Source organism: Syngnathus leptorhynchus, chromosome 11 (genome assembly GCF_054491065.1).
Source record: "Syngnathus leptorhynchus isolate UIUO chromosome 11, UIUO_Slep, whole genome shotgun sequence".
Lineage (NCBI taxonomy): Eukaryota > Metazoa > Chordata > Actinopteri > Syngnathiformes > Syngnathidae > Syngnathus > Syngnathus leptorhynchus.
The window spans coordinates 2,281,065-2,307,006 of record NC_141205.1 but is presented as its reverse complement, the minus strand read 5'-3'; the positions used below and the strand labels follow the sequence as shown (position 1 = coordinate 2,307,006).

The 25,942-nt window shown below is 42.2% G+C and overlaps 1 protein-coding gene across 1 annotated transcript in view; it reads right to left on the bottom strand.

Annotated features, from left to right (window-relative positions):
• Positions 1–25,942, bottom strand: part of cacna2d2a (calcium channel, voltage-dependent, alpha 2/delta subunit 2a) — a 94,603-nt gene that overhangs the window by 47,894 nt on the left and 20,767 nt on the right. The window contains exons 3-4 of the mRNA XM_085923972.1: positions 21,178–21,294; positions 1,327–1,386 (exon numbers count right to left, since the gene is read on the bottom strand). Coding sequence (XP_085780098.1) covers positions 1,327–1,386; positions 21,178–21,294 — 177 coding nt within the window. The remainder of the gene's footprint in view (positions 1–1,326; positions 1,387–21,177; positions 21,295–25,942) is intronic.

The window sequence follows — 25,942 nt, the reverse complement described above, 5'->3', positions numbered from 1 at the left end:
AAATGAATTCATGCAGACGTGGTCTAAAATTGGAAGAGAAAGAAGGAAGGCGCCCACGATAATGGAGAGATGGGTTTGTAGCAGCAACCAAGAGGTATTGATGCCATATTGGATTCAGCGATGTGAACTGGACAGTTTGAGCGCCAGACAGGCATCAAATCTCCCCACTAGCTGCGCGGGAGGGTCAAAGCCCAGCGCAGTCACTTGAACGCAGCGGCATCAAAGTGTAAGCCAGCGTGAATTTATATTCAATAAATTAAAAAAATAATAAAATACAAAAAGGACTTTGCAAGGAAGTGACGCTCATTATTATTCGTTTGAAATCAGTTAAAGCCTTTTCTCAAACATCCCCCTGGAGGCGCAGGGGGGTTTATAAATCCATTTGCAGGAAGTGTAGCATGACAGCGAACTCGTTTCCCTGGAGACAGAGGATATGACAGGAGGGAATGTGGATCTGCTACATACGTACTTGCGTGTGTGTGTGTGCGTGCGTGCATGTTTGTGGGGGGCATTTGAGTGTTTACACATTTGAGAGTCAGTGGTGCATGTGAGGATCACAAACAGTTCCAGACAAACACACACAAGCCTCTGCAATATTGTGGTTTTGTTCGTTGTTGTTTTAAATTTCTAGAATAGAGCGCTGTTTTAAAGGTCAGCGAGAGCGTGCTATGTTTACGTTGGACAAGGGGAGGCTTTTAAATAATACGAGAAGCAAAGCAAATGACAACCCCTCCTCGTAGGCAAGTATTGTGCGTGTGTGTGTACAAGTGGATTGGAGTCCTGTTATTTTTGTTTTTGTTGTCGTCTCTGTGATGCTGATCACATTAAGCAGGGTACACACATACCGTTGATCTAAATCTAAACCAGATTCTAATTGTAAATCTTTTTAATTCTTAAGATCAGAAATCCTTACAACGCTAAAATAAAAATAATCAAATAATCGGATCCAACGTCAGCAGTTTCCTCCCTTACCATCAAAGTCAGTACAGAAGAGTTAGAGACAGCTATGAAGTTACCAGATAAGCTCACAGTAGGCCTATCTTCATCTATTTTTTTCCCCACTATTTCATATTTGTTATATTTTCTAACAGTCTAAATGCCCCGTGTCACTATGTTGCCTCGCTATATTTATGTTAGCTTTCTCACGTTTCATAAGCGGGCTGAGATTACAAATTTGTATGTGTGTACCCGGCCGTACGTTTACAGGAGAAAAGTAGGTGAGGTGAAGGTCAGGAAGATGCACCAGTTGCTCAAAAAGGAAACGGGAAGAGAAGGGAAGGGAAGGTCATCCGAGGAAGGCAAAAGAGAGGTCGTGTCCTACTTTACCGTCACTCCGTCTTGCCACTCGTGATCCTTCTGAAGCTGCTCTGCCTCGTTGGCCAGTTTCTGGAAAGAAACACAAATCCAGTCGAGTGAATTCAGAATTTTAGAAAGCGTATTGAAAGCTGTGACAAAGAACTTACAAGATCTTGGGCTATATAAGTGCTCAAAATGTCTGTGTTAAAAAACAAAACAAAAAAACCCCGACAAAATTAAAAGAACCTCTTATTCCAAATGCTACTCCATTTGTCTTTCAAAATCACCTGAGCGAGCCTTTAACTAAAGGCAGCATTCTTCTCCTAATGGGAACATAGTCGAGTGAATCAACAAAATGAGGATCCAATTAGTGGATTGAAATTATTAACCCGGGAGCCTATAAGCAAAAACACTGAGTGTGTGCGTGTGCCTGTAAAAGAGGCTCACTGATGTTAATGAGGTAACCACGGTGAAACATGACATTGTTCAAAAAAAGGGAAAATACCAGAAATTCTTCAAATTAGCATGCCGTTAGTAATCTCATATAAAATCCTTCAAGTGGAAAAGCCACTTGAGGTAATCTTGAAATAATGACAATGGATTCACGACATTCTTTTCCCAACCCATCAGGATCTATCATCTAGCTTCCCTTTCATCTTTTTTGATTTGTCCTTTCTTTTTTCAGCAGCAAGAATCTCTTATCGGCACGCCGTCTATCTCCGAAAATATACACCGCCCCCCACCAATCGGCTATCATTCCTCTTGGACCTCATCTTATCCCCGGCATTTTAATGCCATCTCCCAAACAGCCATGCGTCTTCGCCGTCGACTCAGACGGATGAGCAAGACATACAGCCAATGAATCAGAGTGAGAGTTGCGGGAAGCAGTTGTGTGAGTTGTACCGGTGGCTGGAACCAAAGCAGCTTAGAAGCGCACCCACCAATAGAAACCACCAAGAGAGCTGACCCCACAAGTGCCTGATTGTTATACCGTCGTCGTCCATCTAGGACGCGTGACGGCCCTATTTGTCACCAAGCCTTCTGGCAAGGTCAAGAAATATAAACACGATGGTAATGGATGGTAATGTCCGTCCGCAAGGTCTATGCACATCCTATGTGAGCTAAAACACACAGTCGCACACGTTTTCTTGATTGATGGTCGGGGACTGAAATTAATTTTATTCAGAAATGGAGCAAAATTTGCATGAAAAATAGGCACGCCAACACAATGCTAGCAAGGTAGCCACCAACTAGAAGACAATTGTGATGATGGAGTGGCCTTGCTTCTTCATTTGACTTTTGACAGATTTCATTAGTTATTTCCCAACATTTACAGTGCCAGAAAAATCAAACCATCACACACACAACCATTTGTCCATCTTCTGATCTTGGTGCCGGGAAACTGTGTTGGAGTGTATTGAGAAGCTTCATTTAGATAAAAGTAGTGCGCTGGTTTGATATCATGGCATCTTGTTGCTATGATGAGGTGAGTTCAGGTGCTATGTTTGGACAAAGGTTGCTGCAATCCTTTAGCAAATTCAGGCCCAAGTATGGCGGTAACTGGGAGGACCACCCGAAACTGTTTATTTCTCGTCTTAATATTTACCGCAGCCCGTTGAGGCAACGAGCCATTTAAACTCGAACGAATGGGACCCTCTTCTTGTTTGGAGCGAAATCCAATTTGTCTCCCTTGCCAAAAAATGACATTGTGACAATAAAACATAACCTCAATAATAAAAACCATCACTGATTGACAGAACAAAGTTCTTAACAGCCAATAAATCCATTTTGTCACACTTGACTTGCAAAAAAAATCTAAAGATGCTTGTTGCTGTCATAAAAATCACACCGCTGAAAGGTTGAGTTGCCTCGCTGTGAAATCACAGAGTGAGAAGACAGCAAACAAAAAAATCAAGGTGAGGCTCATCTTTAATATTCATGAAGGTTCTGTTTGCTCGGGTCCAGCTCAAGTCTTTCCTGGCGAATGACAGCACACCGGGGACAGGTGGCGTCGTGCTGCGCTAAGCGTCAACTTGACACCGGACCACCTGCATGATTGCAGCGGCCCGTTGAGGCCCTTCCATTGAAGCATTAGCTTATAAAGGGCACTCACTCCACAGTGCCTGTGTTATCCAGACACACGCTCTTGCACACCCTGTGTGTTTGAGCCAGAAGGACACTTGAGAGAACACAAGACGATCTTGTACGTGATTGCGGTCTTGAATGCAACCACTTCCAAATGACCCCGCTGGGGTTGTTGCCGGATCGGGGTGGACAAAACCGAGAATATTGAGGGAAGGGCGTTGCTAAACCTTTCACTGATTGGCTGAAATGGTCCGTTCCAATCAAAGTGGTGAATCTGGGTACCGTCGAGAACATCTTGTCCTTGCAGTACACAATTTGTATTTATACATCTGCAAAACACGAGGACAGTAAGAGACTTGCCACGAGCTTAAAATGATCATTTCCGGTAGGTGCAACCTTCATTTGGTTCCCAAAAAGTCACTTTCTGAGAGAAGTCCACAGGTTCACGATAATGCTACAAATGTTACAATATCAAATCTCAAAGCCTTTTTTTGAAAACATGTCGGCCTGTTTTTGACCATAAATGAATCTGACATCGTTTCTGCACCCAATATCTGAAGCGGGCCACTTCCCCGAAGGCGTTGCTATGAGAATTGGGCATCAACCGGGTCCTGAGAAGGGACCGCTTCCCCCAAGGCAACTTTCTGCTGCACTTCATCTTAATAAATGGGACTATCACATTGGCCCAGTTAAATTTGTGGAGCACCATATTGTGTGTTAAATGTGTCAGCCTAGTCATCCTGGATCATCTATGGTACCTTCTTAAGGATTCATAACAATTGCCAATTCTCTTCACTGAACTTCATCAGCATATTTTTGAACGTGAGAAGAAGTTTGAGGTACATTGTGGTTTTTATTTCGTTAATGTTACATATCTTTCCGTGCTTCAATTTATCACAGCGAGATGTACTTGAAATGACACATTGTCAAACCTTAATGGCACTTTTTTCATCTTGCTTTATGGCAGCGTTCCACATAAGTGGGCTTTGTATGGGTCATCGTTAGTAATGCTACATTTTATTATTTCTATCTCTCAAATGGCACTATAACTACAAAAAGCTTTTCTTTTTTTTTATTTGGGCGTCTTTCTTTTTCAAGATGGTATTGTTCCTAAAGATAAACACCATTACTTTTTAGTACCTTAAGGGGAAAGCAATTCATATTGTGCCTTGTTTTGTATAAACAATATATGCATATGCATCATCACACCCTGAGAAAGAGAGAAAGGACAGTGTGCAATGAATACTATAATATATCTTGTATAAAATGTAATTTTTGTAAAATCCTTCATCAGGGAGCAAGTTTGATCCAAAATTCATACATTCATTATTTTAAGAGTTGCGGGACCACATAATAAGAAATTTAGATTTTTCCGTCCAAAATAATCCATATCAATCAGGCTCTAATCATGGATACTGCAAATGTTCTTTTTTGATGAGGTCAAACTGAATGAGCCATTTTGTGTTAAATGTCAAGAAGGTCTGCTACACTCACCGTTTAAAATCAAAGACACCCGTGTAACATATTTAAGTCATCATAGTTTAACCACTTGTACATCAAGCAGGGACGTTCCTCTGGTACCATAGCGAGAAGCTGCCAGTTTACTTTATGCGTTAATGTACATGGAATAATCTGCAGTGTCAGGTCTGCACAGAGAGTGCAGCAGACATGATACATTTTAGGACAGCATTACTCTCGTAAGACATAATCATAGCAGGCATCAATATGCGCTAATGCGTATTGTATTGAAATGGCAGCGCGGTGACACGGCCCGAGGGGTCGGCCGGCTCAGCGCGTGGTGCAGTCGGTCCATTAGGGGGCAGCAGACTGAGTCCCGTCAGCCGGTGGAGACTATCGGAGTGAGAGCGGTCCGCTCTAAGCTCTTCATTCTGTCTCCTCCACTCGGCTGGGATTAAGGCCAATCATAGAAATCACTGAGTCAGAACCGTTCCTCAATAACAGATGGAGGGACTTTCCACTCCAGAATTTTAAAACCCTCACAGACAAACTGGCTTTCGCTTCGCACCCTCACCCTCCCTCTGCCACTTACTGCATCTATACCTTTCGTTTCTTCCCCGTCTGTCGTCTGTATCGCTCCCCCCTGGCTGGACTCTTTTATCCTGCCATCTTATGCCATTTCTTTCCATCAGTTTCACTTAACTGACCTGAAACTTTCCCCGCAATAATCCAGCAACAGCCGAGGCAACTTCAAAAACATTTTCAATTGACTTGAAATAATGCAAAAGTCAAATTTCGGGCAAGTTTTAGCATCATTTTTATCAGGGCCATGACGGCCACAACTTAATTTTACATTCAGGTCAATACTGAGAATACAAATATTTTCTTGCTCTACTGTTGCTCTACATTTATTTTACTGAACACATTTTTGCCACCTCTGTGGGTCACAGTCAAATATGGGCTGTCCTCTTTTGAGGAATCCAATAGTGTTGAAGTCCGTAATGAGGAGCAATAATGATGCTTAATTCCAGGTCCCTGATCGCTAGAGAGGCAGCAGGGTATTGTCGTCGTATTAGCCAACGCTGTGTGTTGGATGGGTGGGAGACCCCGGCTTTGTTCTGAACTCCAAAGCCCGCATGTGGCAGGCCCAATAGTGGGGGGGCAGTGGCGAATGCGGCGCCATTGTAGCATGTGCCGAGATAATCCCCTGCCTTTGTTTTGTCACGTAATCTTTCTCTTCCATGACGGAAATGTTAGCACTCTTCTCACGGTCCCCAAAAAAAGGGTCCCACAATCATGCTCAGCTGTTTCCACGGAGACAGGATCAGGATGATGCAAAAAGCGCCATCAACCCACAGACGGGGAGAATTTACTGTCTTTTCAACAGAACAAAAATCCGGCACCAGGCTTTTCTTCACTCTACACTTGCCCACAAAAGTCCATATTGCTATAGGAGATTGCCAGCATTGTGCTCTGGCTTCAACTCCACCAAACAGGCAGCTGTAATTACTTGCAAACAATATAGTCTCTCTGCAGACGGCAAGATCTTGCACAAAAGGTTTAGAAAATAATGATCATTAGTGCCTTCAAGTACAGTCTACTTCAGTGAGTTCTGTAATGACGATTAATATAAAGTGCACATTAAAGTACACCTGCACTATTTAATGAACAAGAACGCCCAATATTTGAAATGACATAAGTGGCAATTTAAGGCCAATTTAGCACAAATTCTCAATTCCATTTTTAAATATCTGCTTGAAAGAACAGAACTTTTTTTTTCCAATTTAAATATACTCTATAAATCCATCTTATTTTTAAAAGTATTACAATTATTTCCAGTTTTGCGGACCACCTACAATGCTGCCACGGACCACTAGAGGGCCACGCACCACAGGTTGACAACCCCTGGTATAGTTATTCACTATGAAATGACGAGCGTCTGCTGACTAGGCTGATGTGCTAACCACAGACCCAACACAGATAAACAACTCCTTGAGCGAGATAAAAATCTGAGAACAATATAAGAGCAGCTGAAGGTACTTCTGCGCACGCTTCGGTAGGGGGCCGAAGGTGAAGGTAAGACGTTTGGTGATTTGAGGGAGCGTTTAGTCGAGTTTGCTGTCAGTATTTGACAGATCATCATATACATGGCGCCCGCTCTCTCCCCTCTAAGTTATTAGCATCAACCAGAGAGTGAGCGAGTGAGAGCCAGAGCGCTCAAGGGCGCTCTATTCCTAAAAATAACAATACTGTTCATGATGTAGGTGTCTCTTCGGCATCGCTGTTAGGCTTTGACCTTGGAGTTGACCCACAAGGAGGAAATTGCATAGCGGCGGCGTTGAGTTTGCAAGAGGTGCAAATGAATCACATCGCGAGAAGCTCCTTTAGCCTGGTAACAGGTTGCTTGAGCGACCTGCTCATTTTGCGATGGGTGGGGGTGGAGTCAAAGCGGTATCAAGATGCAGGGCATATGTCTCCTTGATCAGAGGTGACAGCGATACGCACATAAACACACACACACAGACACACTGCAGCACCAACGAGATGAAAGCTGACGTGCGTCCTTTATTTATCGGCCCCGTAGTTCAATTATCTGCTATTTGTGTCATAAAAGCTCTGATTATGCAGATTATTTGACATGAATAAAACAATGACAGGGGCCAAAAATCCTGGACAAGGAAGTCACAAAAACACTGTTTAATACACGTACACACAATCGCCATCAAAAAAATATCATTCCTCTGCAGAAAACACAATTTGTGTGTTTTCACCATCCAAATTATAGTCGTGCCAGGTTGACTCTTTTGTCACGGATGTCAGAGTATAATGATAAAGGGAAGAAAACATTTAGCACGACTTTGTCAAAGCTGGCACCGATTTTATTTTGGACTGAAATAAATGTACGGCAGACACTGCCCGGAAGGGAGGCACGCAGTCTGAAGACATATGGCACATTATTGCTGTCATTCCACAGGACAGAGTGTGCTGTTTATTGCCGGGGTGCCGTGTTTATGGCCCCCTTTAAATCCTGCCTACCTCTCCATATACTTTGCAGCTTGGCCTGCTTCTGTCTATCTGCTCTTCTACCTAAGTAGCTCTGTGACCCCTCCACCACTCCACCTCCAACCACAGCCACCCCTGTCATATCTGTCACAGGCGTTCAGTTGTTGGTCTTGCTCTGGGCTTGAAATTTAATTTGCTTTCAATCTGCTGTAATTGCTTTGAGAGACATCCGTGTCTACGTGTTTTTCCTCCCTTATGTCTACTTGAGGGCAGTGCTTGACACGTGTGCCTCACAGACAAGACAGTGGTGTCCTCCCACTTTCCCAAAACATCCATTTTCCGTTCATTGAGGACGCCGGACTGACAATAAGTATGAACATGAATGTTTATGCTTTTTTTTTTTTTTTTTGTCAATAAAATGCACTGCATTGGATGGTGGATGGATTTTTCCCGTTATAGCATGCAAGCAAAGTGACTGCTAGATCATTGTTTTTTTTAAAATATGATTTGAATGAATGGGCCACCAATTGCAGTCGACAAAGTGGTGTCCGTATCAATCACGTTGATTGGCTTAGCTAGCAAAGAAAAATTATTGCATGAGATATAAACTAAGCCGCGAAAAAGAAAAAATGTGGAGAACAATTTTGTTCAGTTCAATTTTGTTGAATAAACGCTGTCGTGTTATTTAGGCATGCGGCTCAGCTCAGTTTCCATTTCTTCACCAGATATTCTTATTTTCATTACTCCAGTTCGCAAAATGACAGGATTAGTTGTGGGATTTTTTTTTTTAACATCCGATTGTTATCGTCTCCTCTCCTGGGCAAATAATTAATCCCTCTCACTTGCCTTTCGTCTTATCAACCCTCCAACCCCCCATTGGGGCTTCATCTGGCCTCCATTCCTCTGTTACATCTACTATTTATTATTTATTCTCGCTTTCTCAACAATGCATGCTATAAACTTTGCCTCAATCATCATCCGAGTGAGAATAAGCCGTATTCAGAACTGAATAAAGGTTGGATACGTGGGTCTTGGTTTGATTGGAATGTTGCTATCAGATTTGCTACCAGTGCAGAGACATTATCAATCTGACCAAAAGGCTTTGGCTTTAAAATGTTCTGACAACTGGTTTAATAAAATTTCATTACTTTTGTAGGCCGCTTTTTACATTTGATGTCTTTATATTTGGACACGCGCTTCCGGCACGGCTTGTCCCGCTCAAGTACAGAGATGGAGATAGGCACTAAAACATCGTGTTCTGGGATGAACTTGATTAAAAAAAAAAAGTGGACTGGCGCTGAGCACTATTTCAAGGCAGAGTTGGAATAAAGTGCGTGTTTAACACCATGGGCAGGGATATACTGTATCTTACTATTGGAGGATTTATGCTGACTGTACAATTGTAATACTGCTAACGAGAGTGAGAGCCCAGGGCACACAAGGCCGTGATGTTAAATCAAAAAGTGAATTTGCCATTGACAGACTATACGAGGACTATGATGGTATTGAACATACGGTATGAAGTTTTGAATTTACGGCTGGCCAACAATAAACTAGTTTGCAAAGTGGTGGAAGAAATTTTCATAATGAGGCAAGCTTAGTCACTGCTGGATTTTCATTTGATCTTTTTAAATACATAGCCTAGATGTGTACAAATATGTACTATAACTCAAATTTGAAGATTGGCTAACAAAGGTCGCAAAACCATAACTGATGATTAATTTATCATCAATACTTCAAGCCATATATCTTCCACGTTATAACCCCAAAGCTGTTTGATGTAAATTTGAATGCAGTTTCATGAATAAACAGATGATGTGATTAAAAAAATGAAATGAAGTGTGCGTCACAGCCACTTTACAACCTGTCCAAATACAAATCGGCAAACAGTAACCAAACAGCTGTCATTTGTTGATCTGAGCTTTAAATATCCACAAAAAAACTTCCACTTCTCTCCAATTCCAATTATACTTCTTTGATACCAATACTAATGTTCTCTTATCTTAGGTAGTAACAAAATGGACACCAAGATATGGAGACATTCATCCAGCGATTTTTTTTTTTTTTTTTTTTTGAGTGACTAGCTGAAGATGTGAATTTGTTTATAGGTTATCAGCAAATTAGAAGTTCATCGCTGCCATGATCAGATACTGGCCTGAAATCTACAACCTTTAACCATCCCACAGAGAGGAAAGGCAAAAGAGCTATAACGCAATCAAAAATGCTACACAACAGGGTGGAAAAAGACAAATTGCGAGACGGTGTCCGAGCGTGACAGAGGGCGAGCGACGAAGAAGTGTAACCTTGACAGAGAGCATCTTCTGACAAGCATCTGCCTCCTATAATAATTTGGAAATAATCTCCATCCACAAAGGCCCAGCAGTCTGGCGGAGTAAATGCTCTGTGCCTGATCGATGGCTGCGATTCGGCCAGCTGCCGCTCACCGCGTGCGAGGGCCTCGGCATCGATCTTGTGCCTTCGCTCTCCTTCTCTCGCTGTCGCACAGGAGGAAGAGGAGTAAAAACGTAGGGAGGAAGTCAACCCGAGGCATAAACACTTTTTAAAAACAAGGTGGGATTGCATGCACCGCGCCGTTTAAATGAGTCTGACCTGTGATATCATTTGTGGAGGTGCAACAGGCAGCACGTGAGGATCAGAGCTACTCTGAGCACAAGTGCTTAACAGCCGATGTGCACTCACAATTAATTGACTTCTAAATTGTCAAGCATTAACACAAATTTAAAGGCAAAAAAATGCTCTCCTTTTCGCTTACAGAAGTTTCAATGTGGATATGTGAAGATGCTTAAACTTGACATCGGGGGGGGCGGGGCTTTAAGAGCGTTCAAGTCCAAAAAAATTGTTGACCATTTTCCGGGACCTCACAACATGATAAAAAAAAAAAACTTCTTGTAAAGGTAGCTTTCCCCCCGGCCTGCTTGCATTTCAAAAGAGAATAAATCCAGAGACAAATAGGAAAAAAAATACAGCCGTTATTACAGAGGAGGTCTTTCAAGGTCAGTATTTAACAGTCCCCTTTACTGTCTGAGTAAAGCACAAAGCAGCCCCCCGAATCCAAGGCCGCCTCAAGGCAAGCTCCTATCTACCTACCTACTTTTTTCCTCTTCCATCATGCACCTTTTTCCCTGTCACTCATTCTTCAGCCTATGCCCCATGGTCACTAGGGCTGACAGCTGCCGTAGGTCTTCAAACACAAGCTAAATTAAACGGGTGATTACCAAGCAAACAGGCCTCCTCGCCACGTAGTCGCGAGCCATCTGTCATTCGAGGGGGCGAGAGCCAAGGTAACCGGCCGGGCATTGAACCGTGTCTTTTCTCAGGCCGCTAATTCATTGGCCTGTAAGGAAAAAAAAACTCCTGCCAATCACGAAAAGTGTTTGGCTATTATGTTATGAGCAGTTGACAGAGTTATGATGGGCTGTCAAAGCTCATGACAGTGGGGGAGGAAAACAGGGATGAAGAAGATGGGAGAAGCAGGAAGGGTGTGGAAAAAAGGGAGGTCAAGAAAGCAAAGCCGGTTATGTCAGCTTTAGAAAGCTACTGTACATGGACTCAAAAAATATCAGAAGCAACATAGGAGATCATCACACATCAACTCAGGCCGAACGACAACCCACTTACAGATATAGGACCTGCAAATAAAAAACTCAAACCCATCAAATATTTCTGCAGATTAACACTCGACGACAAAGCCAAACTGTCGCTTAAAAAAAAAAAACTGTGACATGGTTGTTCTCAAAATGTGGTACACTGCAGAATCTGGAGGGGTGGAGTGACTGAGAAAATAATATTTCATACATAATATTTTAATAATTAAATAATTTAAATTTAAATAAATAAATACATATGTTTTTATAAAAATCTGTACTCGGTCCTACCCTCTTCATTTTCTACATGCTACCCCTTGGCAATATAATCAGGAAGTTCGGCATCTCATATCACTGTTACGCGGACGACACCCAGCTATACCTCAAACTCAACCCCCCACCCTCTGCAACCCAGCCTCATCCATCTCCCTCATCCATCCTCTCACTGTGTCTGGAGGAGATAAAGGCGTGGATGAATCTCAGCTTCCTACAAGTCAACAGCGATAAAACCCAAGCCATGTTATTTGGCACTTCCCATCAGATCCATACCTGCCCAATCACAAGCATCTCATTCGCCGGTCACACAATCCCCCTCTCAGCCACTGTCACCGACCTGGGTGTGATACTGGACTCTCAACTCAACCTAGAGTCACACATAAAACACATCTGCAAAACCTCCTTCTTCCACCTCAGGAACATTTCCAAACTCCGCCCCACACTTACCCTGACAGATGCTGAGAAACTTGTCCACGCCTTTGTCTCCTCCAGGCTAGACTACTGTAACGCACTCCTCATCAGGATCCCTAGCAAGAGCCTCCAGAGGCTCCAGTACATTCAAAACTGCGCTGCTAGGATCCTGATGAGGGTGCGGAAAAGCGACCACATCACACCCATCCTCCGTTCTCTGCACTGGCTCCCCATCAAATTTCGAATAAATTATAAGATCGCCCTCCTCACTCACCAGTGCATCCTCGGACATGCTCCCCCATACCTCAAAGAACTCCTTGCCCCCAAATCTGCCACCCGAAACCTCCGCTCATCCAATTCTCACCTTCTCCATGTCCCCAACACCAAGCTGCGTACCATGGGCGACCGGGCCTTCTGCCATGCAGCCCCCACACTGTGGAACTCCCTCCCCGACCACCTAAGAGCACCCCAATCCACTGACTCTTTCAAAACCGGACTTAAAACTCACCTCTTTAATTTGGCATTTCTGTAATTCCTGTTTTTATATCCTGGTTGTCGTCCAGTTGTTTTATACTTGTCCTTGCTTTTTATTCTTGTTTTTACTTGCCATGTAGCACTTTGAGATTCCTCCGAATATAAAGTGCGTTATAAATATAATTTATTATTATTATTATTATTATTATTACTGCAGAATCTGGAGGGGTGGAGTGACTGAGAAAATAATATTTCATACATAATATTTTAATAATTAAATAATTTAAATTTAAATAAATAAATACATATGTTTTTATAAAAATAATTGTATTTATATAATAGTTTCAAATAAAATACAATATACAAATACAACAATTGAATGTACCAGGAGTAACAAGCTACTTTCAAAAAATTTCGTGATCCGAGACAATAACAAACTAAAGTCCCTGTCGCTTGTGCCCATTTTGAGTAGACTGAGACCAGTTGAAATAATTTATCTGTGTGCACAGCACACATGAGCGTAGTGCATATAACTCTGTATTTTTCTGGGACATCATCTATCTTTCAATAAAAATACTTAATCTCGCAGATAATGGAATGTGCCCCTGAATACACAGCCACACACATACAAAGACACATAGAAAGTTATTTTTCCCACCAGCACAAAATGCAGGTCCACACCACAAATGATACGGGACAAAGCAGCAAGCTGAGACAGACTCCTAAACAGATTGCACGTAGGGGCACAAACACAACAGAGGAGAAGTGACAGCACAGTGCAAACCAATGGAAAGAAATGGAAAGGGGAGAAAATAATTCAATCTGCAGCCTCCACCTTCAATCAGCCAGTTAAGGAGAAGAGAAGGCGGACGCATGCAATGCCTTTCCTCCATATAGGCAGGGCGAGGGTGGCAGGCTTCCTGATAAGCGGCGGCCGAGGAAGATTAACTGCGGAGGAGGAAAATAAAAGCACGGCGCCGACCTCTGATTCCCTCGGCCTCCCACCCAGCGTCAGTGTCCTCGGCGTGTACATTAGCATGATGAGAATGTTTAAACGGCGGTCGCTTTGACACCGGCTGAGGATCACAGCGCTGTGCACCAAAAGCAACATGACCTCTAAATCCTTCCGCATCCCGTCAAAGCTGCCGTTGAGGCTTTGTAGCCTAACACCCGTGGGTGGCTGGTAGCCTTGGAATACCGCACAGTTGCTGAAATGCAAGTGTCACAAATTCCCTTGGTGAAAAGAATTGAATTTTTAAACAAAAACTAGGCTCCCATGGAGTTTGGCTGGTGACAGAAAAAAAAGTGTGAAAGTCTGCTATCGTGTTATGCAGTCCTCACAAATTCACCTATTGATGAATTTTTGTGAATTCTCTACAGTACATTATAAAATGAACCGACAGATGTCACTTTCCGTAGGCATAAAACACAGGATTAAAGCAGATGATATTCAAATATTGTGCTAAAATACTTCTTTATTCTTTTTATTTGCAGTGCTTCAAACTAAAGAAGTGTGCTGCTATCAAGCGGTTGGTGGTGGAATTACACCCAATATAAACGTGATTTAGTCCTCCCATAAAGAGTAAACTGTATTAAAATAACAAAAGAGGGAGAGGAAATCTGAGACCCACGATTGAGTGTTTTGGGGTCGTAAAAAAACAGCTTTTTCCTCATCTAAAACATTAATTTTATCCTCATTTTGGAGGTATCCAATTTTATGTTTTCTATTCACGTTGCTATGACGTGTATCCCAATTGTGGCCCCTAAGAGCAAAATAATTTGAGCTGTGTCACTTGAAGCATACTGTTTAAATCCAGCCTGACACTTTCAAGCAACAGAGTCAATTCCAATTTCATTATTTTCAGCATTCATGGACTTTTGCCTATTTGAAAAAAGTTATTCATACAGTACACTCTTTCTTTTCTTCTTTTCTTTCACAACGCGACTATCATTTTTAGACCCCCCTGACTTTTTCCAAGTTGAAGCCTCAGTTCTGAGTACTCTTTCCTTTGGCCTTCTTGACTCAGCTTGATGATTCCGTCAGGCATCCCCGTGAGTTATTTTCTTGCCGCAGAGCCGAAAACCCCGCACGGGTGACAAATGTACATTTTATGCGGCTCGGCAAGACTCGGCGCATAAAAGCCACAAAACATTGCATTTATATTCATTTGTCTCTGGGTGACGGGGAAATGAAAGACTGAACCAGCTGCTGTTGCTCCATGAACAAGTTGCTTCCAGACAAGCGAGCATTTGTTGCGATAAAGGCTACGTTTAGATGCCGCAGTCAAACCTATACGTGGCGCATTCACACTTCCTGTGTACCGGGGCCCATATTGTCACGTCGATGAATGGTTTCGCGTGAGGCGGGAATATGGCATCTGGAAAGTGACATTTGTTTATAGGGGGGTGGGGGGGAGCAAAGGCATTCAAATGGAGCTGAAAACTGCACATTCAGAGCTAAAATAAACGTGTGCAATGAAGATGTGGAGAAAAGCGCCGAAGGCAACGTACTGCCACCAAGCAGATCAGGTTCTGACATTTTGACTAATGTGAAATGCTGCCAAAGGACAGTGGGTGGGATTTTGTGACCTTTATCGGCGGGAAGCGATAGAATGAGTTAATACGACACAAAACGGTAATCCGGATCTACGGCCGTCTGCCTTTTTAAAACAAGGCGCTATGACCCGTCGCAGTGGGTGTTGCCGTTTGGGATGACGTCCCGCGTAATGCGTGAGCGGGGCCTCGTGACACGTGTGCGGCGGGCGGTCGAGAAAGTGACGCCATTGCGGGTGTCTGGTGACTTCTTCCTTCAAGGTTAAATGAGCTGCATCATTCTTTCAAGGCTGTGAAGACGGATTGAGCCATACCTTTGAGACTGAGGGTTCTGAAAATGTTTACACTGTCTAAAAAAAAATCCCTAGCTCTTTTTTTTAATTAATGAATTGTAATTGAACATAACATTTGCAGCTCTTCATTAAAAAACATTCACGATACATTTTGTAGACTTCTTCTGAAAAGAGGCAAACATGTTGATCACAGCTGAAGGTTTGCAAATGACAACAAAAATATAACAATATTAGGACTACATAAAAAAAAAGATCAGTTTTAACAAAAAAATTGAATTGGGACCAGGCTCTCAAGTATGAACGTAACCTTAGATCCGTTCAAACAGGTGTGTGTGTGTGTGTGTGACGCTGCAGGTCGTAGCAGATGGCTGCTAATGGGAGTTCATAGATCTGAATGACAGGGGCATGCAAATGCATCAGGGGCAGGGAATTATAGGAAGCCATGTGCAATTCACTCGCCACACTATCTCATTTGATGTACATATGCTCAATATGCACCTGCTAACATGCATTTAATAGTCATTAGCATATGCTAGCTGGCTAGCAGATAACGGTTTTTCACTTCTTCCATCCATTTTCCATTGCACTAGTAGCAAGCAGGATAGAAAATGCTTTCAGCTTTCTCATAAAGATTATGGAAAGTGTTTGGCAATGTTACACCAACTCGCTTAACTCTGGTGATTACTCCGATGCAAGGTTGACATTTATGGTGATAAATGCCACCAAAATTGCCCAAATGACTGTGAACTTTGGTTTTCAAACCTTGCTATTCTTCACGGGTAGAATGATAACGACTTTGGCGATCCTTAAATGTTTCATCTCGTACATTATTATCACCGTCATTACCATATGCCACGGCATCACCGATATCGTCACCATTGAGTTGACAATAAAGCGCTAACTCATTTGAATGACAAAAGACATCAGATACTGTCCTGACTCTTGAGTGACCTTTTCAGTTTGTGCTGATAACAATGCCAAAACGTTTGAAACACAATTTGCAATCAATTTTAGCATCAAAATGGATTTTCCTGAAAGGGGCATAAGAAATAAACACGTCCACAACTATTTTCTGCATATTTAGAGCGACATGATTTCATTGAATGTATGCAACGTGATTATTTTGGCAATGAGTATCATGAGGTCAAATTTTCTCTTCTATTTTTATTGAACTAGAGCTTGTCCTACTTCCACTCCTCATCCCCGATGAGACTGCAGAGTTGTAACTGCCTCTGAAAATGCCAACGGAAAATGTGGAAATGAATTACAATTACTGAGTTAGAACCCACTTTTTAAATGTGTTTTTCTAAACTTTGTCGCATAGCGCCGTAGCGTGCCTTTTACGACACGTGTGTCTCCGAGTGCATGTCAGTTAAGCCCTAACTGCTGATTGGGTTGATTAATTATTCAAACGAGCTGACCTTCACGACCATCGTGCTCAGGCGCACTCATTATGAAGCTCTTGTAATTCATTAAAGTGCCCAGATGAACACGGGCCACAGCGAGGGCTGCTCGCTATTACCGATGGCCTTGCTGCGATTTTTAGGAGCTCGCTGCCCAGTATGTCAATCAAGTCGGACTAGACACCATTAAAGGAATGTCAGCCTTCCACACAAAAATCCTACAAATTAGGAAGACAAAAGGTATAAACACGGTTTGTACACTCAGTTAATGGCCAACCAATTTCTTAGCATTTACCATTTAGCACATGTTGCACTAGACTGGAGCGAGGTTGCAGGGTTGTCCCTCCATCAGACTGCGACACCTGCTTTATTTGTCACTGATTCGCGCCGACAGCGGACACATTATCGCCCGCCGCTGGTGGTGTAATTTATTGCGAGCGCACCAGCTCCCGGCCGAGTGTTTCCGTCGTCGTTGGGGGATGAAAGAGATGCAGAAAGCTTTTTAGCCACCTCTGTGTCAGTTAGCCGTTGTCATGGAAAACAAAAGTCAGGGACACAGAGTAGTGACAAAAGCTAATCAGCGCCCTGATGGAGGGAGCCTCGTTTTTAGGTCCACTGGCCAATTTCAAAGTGTGTCGGCTAAATGTAGCCATTTAAATTAGTTATATGTGCCCGTTCAATTAAAAGCCAAATGGTGAGGCGTCCCTGAGGAAATCCTCCTAGGGATAATGATTCCACACCATGCTAATAATGCTAGTTTGACAATCACACAAAGTTTCATTGTCATGGATTTCTACCTATAATTTTGGAACTAACGTGAATATAAAGGCATGTTTCTAAATTGTACAAATTGCATCACGCCTCCTTGTTTCATTGATTGAAGAGGTCCAAGTAATGTTAACTGTTCCAAGCGTGCACCGTATTCAGAAAGCCACGCTCCACAGTTGGCGTCTTAGTGAATTATTAACAGATGTAATGTGATGACAGTTGACTGTGAACGGGCCCGTGCCTCCCCATGGCTGACCCGGCTGCGTCATTTTAGTTACCGCGGTCAGGAAGAGAGGGAGGCTAGTGCTGTCTGATTGATTAATTCTGTCAAGCACACTTGGTGCCGTGTCCACACCGAGCTTCACTGTAATCTTTCACAATTATTATCTGCGTCACCGTTAAGTCAAAGAGCATCTCTGTCATCTCTGAAAGACAGTCTTGGACAAACCAGAATCAATTATTGGGCCTCTCCCCACTTGAGCTATTCTGACACTTGACTTTTCCTTTTTTACTGTGAGAATAACAAAGGTGAGATCCTAAACACAAGATGTGTGGTTGTGATGACAAAGCACTTATTGACATATCACTTTTAGTTTTTTTTGGTTTGCTTTTCCCAATTTCACCCGGTTCCCAGTTGTCTTAATTTTCTGTGACATGCTTTTGTCAAAATGCAAAGTATCAAGAAGAATTTTGTCTTGAACTAAGCCTGTTTTGAACCAAAGGCACATTTTAGTAACTATAACAACTGAGGGCGGAGCCAGCGGGGTTGCAACAAAAACAGATGACTACTAGCTGAAAGTGTGTGTGTGTGGGGGGGGGAGCACTTATCTTAAGGCACCACTGTATTTGCAAACGGCAAGACTCGATTTTCCATATGACCTCTTTAAATGTCCAATCTCATCCCACTAGGCATTTATGCACAAATTGGTTTGAAATGATATACATATTATCATAGCATTATGGCAATTGACTTGTTTCTACTACATTTTAACACGCTGACAGCCTCCAGTCTTCACACACTGCGAATGCTGGCTTTTGGGTTGTAACTCCCGCGGGGGTACCGGGAAAACGTTCTGGACTGTAGAAATACCCTTTGGCTCCATGAAAAATAGAGTAGGAGTGAGATGACACGAGTCGGTCGCAAGATATTAGCAGCACTTCTGTACCTCAAAGAGAGGATCGCAGGGCAAAAGTAAAGCCTCTCAAGTCTATCCATGTCCAGCGCTTCAGATAGTCTGCACTGATAGACATAAGATGGTACATTGAGTTCCATCCCTAGTCCAATAGGACAACCTGGATATCCTGAAGAGCGCTGATATCAATTTATGTAGGTCAATCCTTTTTGCAGGAATGTTTCCATCAACCAAAGACCTCCATGATGGCAGCCTTTGTTGCTCTTTTAATCTGTTTGCCAGTCGACAGACTCAAAGTCTTGGGATGGAAATTTACGAAGCGCCATGACTGTTCATTTTACCTCACCTCCATTGTTTGACCCTGCTAGCGTCGAGCGCTGGGCGCGTATCCATCAGGCAAGGAGCAGCCCGGAGGCAGCTGCTCTTCAGCCTCTCGGATAGTATTGAAATGTGTGTAATTGGATTAGACCAACCTTATTACCCCCTCTCTATTCCACCAGGCTCTTTTGTGAAATCTCAAGTGAAGAGATTTGACAACGGTGCTTTTTTACGCCGAAGAAGCCGACGGGAACGTAACAACTCTCGAGTACGTTTGCTCGGAACGGGAAAATCCCTGCAGGGGGCCCCTGACTGACAGGACTCTGATTCATTTTGGACTGTGAGTGACACCGTACGAGATGCGACGCCATCTGGTTTCCGAGCGACCGGGTTGAACTCGGGGCCAAGTATCAGGTAAGGGGGGCCCTGGATCAAGTCACATGGCGTCGTGGGCAGACATGACAGGCTACGTGAATGGACTTTTCCGGCTTCAAAGAGCTGTCAGAGAAACATACTGTTATCGCTCTCAGGTGTGAGCTTGTTGCTCTGATCTCACACCACTGCACATACCCTCTGCTGATACTACACAGGATTCTCACGTCGCTTCCATGTTCAAATTCAAGCGCTTTTAAGATCGATTTCAGTATTTCCACAATTTTAATGCTGAGGGATATGATTTAAATTGTAGATAACTATTCATACATCGATTTCCTGGGCTCATTAGGATCGTTGCTTAGATGGAGCCTATCAAAGGTCTCTTATTTTTAAGTCAGTACATTGTTTGTAAATAATTATAATCTGGGAGGAGGATGGAATATGAATGTTTCATACACTCATGGAAAATATTTTATTTGCACTCATGGTTGGGTAAATATCCATAGAGAGAGTTGTAGTAGGCGAGTAGCAACTATCCATGTGTCAAAAAGAAGCACATGAACTTACTATTTTACATTTCTATTCAGCAGAACCATCACGACCCCCATTTTTTTGTGCCTCTATTCTCGTTTTGCAATTTCTTTTCCTTTCCACTTTGCTTTTAACCCCAAAACTTTTTACCGCTTCACTTTTGCCTCAGCGGCCTCCTTTCTGTCCCTTCCCTACTCACTTTTAAATCTATGAATTTCTGGACATCATTTCTTGATTTTTTTCCACGCCGGAGGGAGACATTCTCATTCCAGACCGTCTATTTCTCTTTCTCCCTTTACCACTCGTCACCTCATTTCCTCCCTCCCTTCCTCTCTCCCGAGTGAGTCTGGCGGACATGTAGAAGTTGGTGTGATGGGTTTTGTTGTGGTATGATGTGTGTGTGTGTGTGTGTGTGTCAGGTGGGGAAAAGTGCCCAATGTCATTCCAAATCCAATCATGGCCATTGGAGATGTACTGTGACGCCCCTGTTCCCTTTAAGGATCCCAACTGTGGAATTAATCACGCCCCTGAGAGACCTTTGCTCTTCGGGATGAATGTGCTTCATCCCCCCAAACACCACATGCTTTCAGAAGATACACTTCCATCCTTTTTTTTTTAAAGACCAAATTAAAAAATGTCAGTGCTTTTCACTCTGAAGTGACCCCATCAACATCCAATGGTTGCCAATAAGTCTTTGGTACTTTACACTTTGGCTTATTGGGTGAATAAGGACAGTTTGACTCAATGCATGTTTAATTATCTGTTAGTGTAAAAACAACTGCGTGTGTGTGTTGGGAGGGGGGGCAACAAACATTGTAACTCATTATTAACTCAATTACATAGGATTTCAAGCAATATTTACCTCACTGCCTCTCACGTTTCAGGAGGTTTTTTTTGCATAGAAGCTCCCTTACAAATATAAAAAAATTTAAATATACAAATACTGTATGTCAAATGGGGCAACATGGTGTTATGCCAATCAATCAGATAGAAGTCAAGCAACCAACCACAGACTTACCGATTCTAATTTATGGCGTATATTGCTATGAAGGTTACATCATTTTCCATCGGGAACATCATTTATGAAATGAGCATCACAGATCGGTGTTGTGAGTCTCCGCTGCATTTATTTTAATGCCATTATGTTAACATGTCTGCATGGACTACAAAGTGCTTGAAGCATTTAGTCGCTTACCTCCAGGGCTTTCCTCTTACTGTTTAGCAGCCTGGCTATGTCCCGTGCCACTCTCTCCACGAGGTCCTTGGGGTTGTTCCTCTTAATTTCAAACTGGCTCCTCTTCTCATTGTAAATCTGCAAACACACACACACACACACACACACACACACACACACACACACACACACACACACACACACACACACACACACACACACACACACAAAGAGAGAAGCACAGTTCAGATTACACAGTGCACCTTGGTTTGTTTTAAGGGGATAAATAATTTAATCGCAGGGGAGCAGCACGCTTGCTCTAGAGTGAGCACAAACGATGGTAAACACGATCTGCCGAGCAGGCAAGCTCTCGTAAGCCTTGTCGCGGTAGCATAAGTAAACACGAAGCTAGGTCCTTAATGGCGCAACACTTAGCAGGGCCAGCTGCGGTCTGGAACAAATTCAATAAACAGTAACTCATTTACCCTCCTCACTGTCCAAAATCCTGTGATTGAAAACTCTTTGGTTTGGCGTGAAACCTCATTTTTCGCCAGGGATATGGTTCAGACGCACCCACAATAGATGAAAATCCACAATATAAAAAGTAAGTCCCAAATGATTAATCAGTTGATTATTGGCTGTTTAAAAATGTGAAAAAGGCTGCAGATTTTTTGGGCCAATTTTTATCTATTATTATTAACACATGAACACATGATATAACATAAGACAAAGATAAGGACATTTAAGATAAAAAAATCTGTTTTTTACAGAAATACAGCAGCTCCTGCGTGTGTTTAACGATTTTTCGGGAATTCAATAACTGCCCTACACGCAAACATTTTTAATGTTTTTTTTTCTTCCAGTGTCGATACCACAATAAAAATAATTTGTGTCTATCTTCGCAGACCAAAGCCAATATTCATTTGCAGTGAGAGCAAAAATATTGACTTAAAAATTTTGAATGATTCAAACTTTAACACTCAACTTCAGTTAAATGTTTATTTACCAGCTTTCAGTTTGCTTAAATCTGTTTTCTTTCATTTTAGACCACTTTAGAAATTCTAACAAAAAACGCAGAATGCTCAGCCAAAGAATCAGTACTATCCGATTACTTGATGAGATAATCGCTAGAATAACAGATTTAGAAAAAAAATACAGCCCCTTGCCAGCAGAACATCCTCTTTCAGTAAAATGTCGCAATATACTCACTGTACCAAGTGGGCCTATAAAGTCGTGCACTATTGCCTCAGTCACATTTCTCCTGAAGTTGCAAACGTAAGCATGCCTTCAAAAAAAATTCCATACGTCAAAGTGATGTGCTGATGTGCAGCAAGAGGGAAAACAAAGGCATGGCTCTGGCTCTCGCTCTCTAGATCAAGCTGAAAGCTGGGCAGACAGCCATTGGCCCAGTGAGCTGACACATCTGGTCCCAGAAGTTCCGACTGCGCCAGCCGAGCACTCTGATGAGATTTGCTTGGCCTTGCTCTTATTCTGGCCAGGCCCTGAGGGATCACAGATTGCGTTTACCTTCCAGCAATAGGTGACATAATGAGCATGAGGTATGTACATATAAGCTATAAGCAAATCTAACTTTTGTCGGTCCCAGTGAAGAATTACGACAAATGCCTGACTGCGAGTTAAATTTGTTTTCAAATCAATATTAATATTGCTCAATTTGGAAGATTCACTACTAGCAAGCTTGCAGGTGAGGGAGGAAATTAAGCATGTCGCTATAAATTAGGAGCCTTCTTCTATTATAATCGTACTAAATGTCATGGGCAATTTTCAACAATAAACAATGTGAACCTCGCAATAAATAATCAGCAGGAGTATGCACAAAAACCTCTGCTACAATAATGCAAAACAAATTCCTCCTTAAATTGCTAAAAGTAAAAATTATAGGGTCAAACAAAGCAAAAACAATTAACATATGTAGCAGAGATTTGCTAATTTGACTTCTACTAGACGTAGTTTTGAAATCAATAAAATAACTGTGTTTAGGAATAACCACTTTAATACCTACAGTTGCGATTATTACTTTTTTTTTATGATCGTCCAGCTCTGGCGTGAAGCCATAAAATATATTGTCTCTTTGGTTACATTCTCACAAATATCAGTGATGACGGGTCAGTATTCTGTATGAGCTCGCTCTGTTTGATCAAGCTTGACACAAGCGTAATGGATCCGCCTGCTCAGTTTTTCACAACTGCTCCAGCCAATGCTTATTTGCCACCACTTACTGCCACATAAACGGAAAAGCAATTGCGTTTCCTACATTGTATTTGTCACTTCATTGTGTTTTAATAATGGATGCCGAAAATCCCGTCAGTCAGTCACCTAAGCAGTCAATTTAATTAATTATTATGAATTATGTGTACACAGTTGGGACATGAACATCTACTGTTTACATTTGATTTAATTGATTGTACGCGTCACTACCCGCAGTATTGATTGTAATTAAGTCGGCCGTTTAAACTGCACTGTAAGAAGACTATAACTTGGTTACTGGTTGCCCCTGGCTGACAACAGCAATTAACCTGCTAACCCCACCATGTACCAGTTATCATATGGTGATACAAGTATCATATATAATTTATATTCAAATGAAAGTTAACTTTATATAAGGCATCTCTATTTATAAATCATGAGCGTGGTCATGTTTGTTATTGAAGGGCATTGTTAATGCATCAGACCATTTGTTCTTACATGGGGGTACATGATATTTTAAAACATAATTTCAAAGTAGCATTTGTGCAAACATCTTTTCAAAATAATCTTCAAATTATATAACTATTCAGAAAAAAACAGCTTTTGTATTAAGTAGGATACTCTTTATCGTAAAAACCCAGAGTGTCACCCATACCAGATCTGTTCATGATTTCTCTTTGTGAAAATAGCTTTACTTTGATTCCAAATGAGGACACTTTAAATTGACTATTATGTTCCTGTACTGCCTTTATAAAGAAAAACCAGAATGCTACTATGAGAGCTGACGCCCTAGCTCAAACCCCCCAGTGTGGCATATCCCAATCATTTGAAAAGCAAATTTACCGTAACAGGACTGTCTTGTGTTGTCCATTAAAAAAATTGCATTTATTCTTGGATTAAAACGTCTATTAGTGCTAATCAGTCATGCAATTGGCTTGAGGCTGCAAAGCCTGGGCAGCATTCTGCGCCGGCCTGCCATCCTCCGACGAGAGGTGGCTCGGCAGACGGCCGCTGACGGCCAATCAAACCTTCTGCTGTTGACACTTTACACAGGATACGACACCGGCGACTGCCAATTGCCACCAATATGCTTTAGTTGGCACGGAGGACGCAAGTGAATGAAAGTCCCACATTGACGCGCTTGTGCACATCACACACATTCTGTCATGCTCGTCATTAAGCCGTGATGACGGGTTCCAGTGTGCCAAAAACTCAAGAGTGGCACCATAAACACACAGATGGGAAGACAGAGGGTTGGGGGATGCCAGGAAAAAAAAAAAAAAGTCCCTCCGCAGGCAAGTCCAAATGTCCATCATTTTACTACCAACATGAGAGGGCTGAACTATTCATCGAATTCAAATCGTCAATTGCACAATTAAATAAAGGCTGGAATTTAGAAGCGAAAATTAAATCTCTGCTTCAGTTGAAGCGATAAATATTTGTTTGAATTATTAACAGTTTACACCTCATTTGACTGAGTCTAAGGTGGCTGGAAATAGTAACATGAGTCGGTACCACAGACAATAACCGAAATATTGAGTTTATAGTCATAGCTAATTAGTCTTACATTTCAGCAAGTGCACATTGTCGTCTGCCGCCTTTAGTTAGCAACACATACTAACACAGTTGCATTCCTCTTTGAATTAAGCCTTCCAGACAGCTTGTGTACATGTTTTCCCACCGCTGACACTCATCATCAGTCTGTTTCTCTCTCTCCGCTGTCTCATTAAGGCATACAACTCTTCCCCAAAACATGACATCAACTGTAGCCGTCAACGTCTCCTCTTCCCGCTAAATTCGTCTGGCCTACTGCAGGCGTGGGCTTTTATTCAACTGCGTGAAGCTTCTGGTGTGTTGTGTCTTATCAAGCTCCCCGTGGAGGGGCTGCTGCCGCTCTCGGGGAGCTGAAAGAAGCTCGGTCCGCTCAGCCGAGTCCACTAATATTCCTTAATGATGCGGCATCTGTCTCTGTCAAGCAGCCAGACACGGGGCCTATTGTGGGAGACTTCGCGGGGAGATAAGCAGTCCTCCCTTCTCCCCACAGCAGGACAAACACATTAACAATAACAGCTTTACCGGTAAAATGTATCAATAAGTCAAAAAGATGTTGTTTCTGTACTTTTACTATTTTAACTTTTATCTGAAGCAGGTATTATATTTGACTAAATTTCCCTTTTGGATTTGTGAAAATAGTGGACTATTCTTCATAAAATAGGCTTTCAATGGTTTATTGCCACTTACCAGTTTAAGTTTATTATCAAACTGTGAAGGGTTGTTTGTCTATACTGGACAGGCCAACAACCATTCAAATTTCACAACTAGTGGCAATTGTGTCCGTTTAACTAACCCAAAATACACGTTTTTCAAATGTGGGAGGGACTAAAACTGAGAAAAAAAAAAAATCAAAATATGAGAACATACTTTGTTTAGATTCAAACCATGAACCTTTTGACTGTGAGGCTAACCACTTTCACACAGTGTCGAGCCTCCGGCGTTATTACCAAAAACTCTCAAACAAAGTCTGACCTTAAAGTAACTCAATTTTCCAATTTTAATGTCTTGTAGGGATTAACAGGTG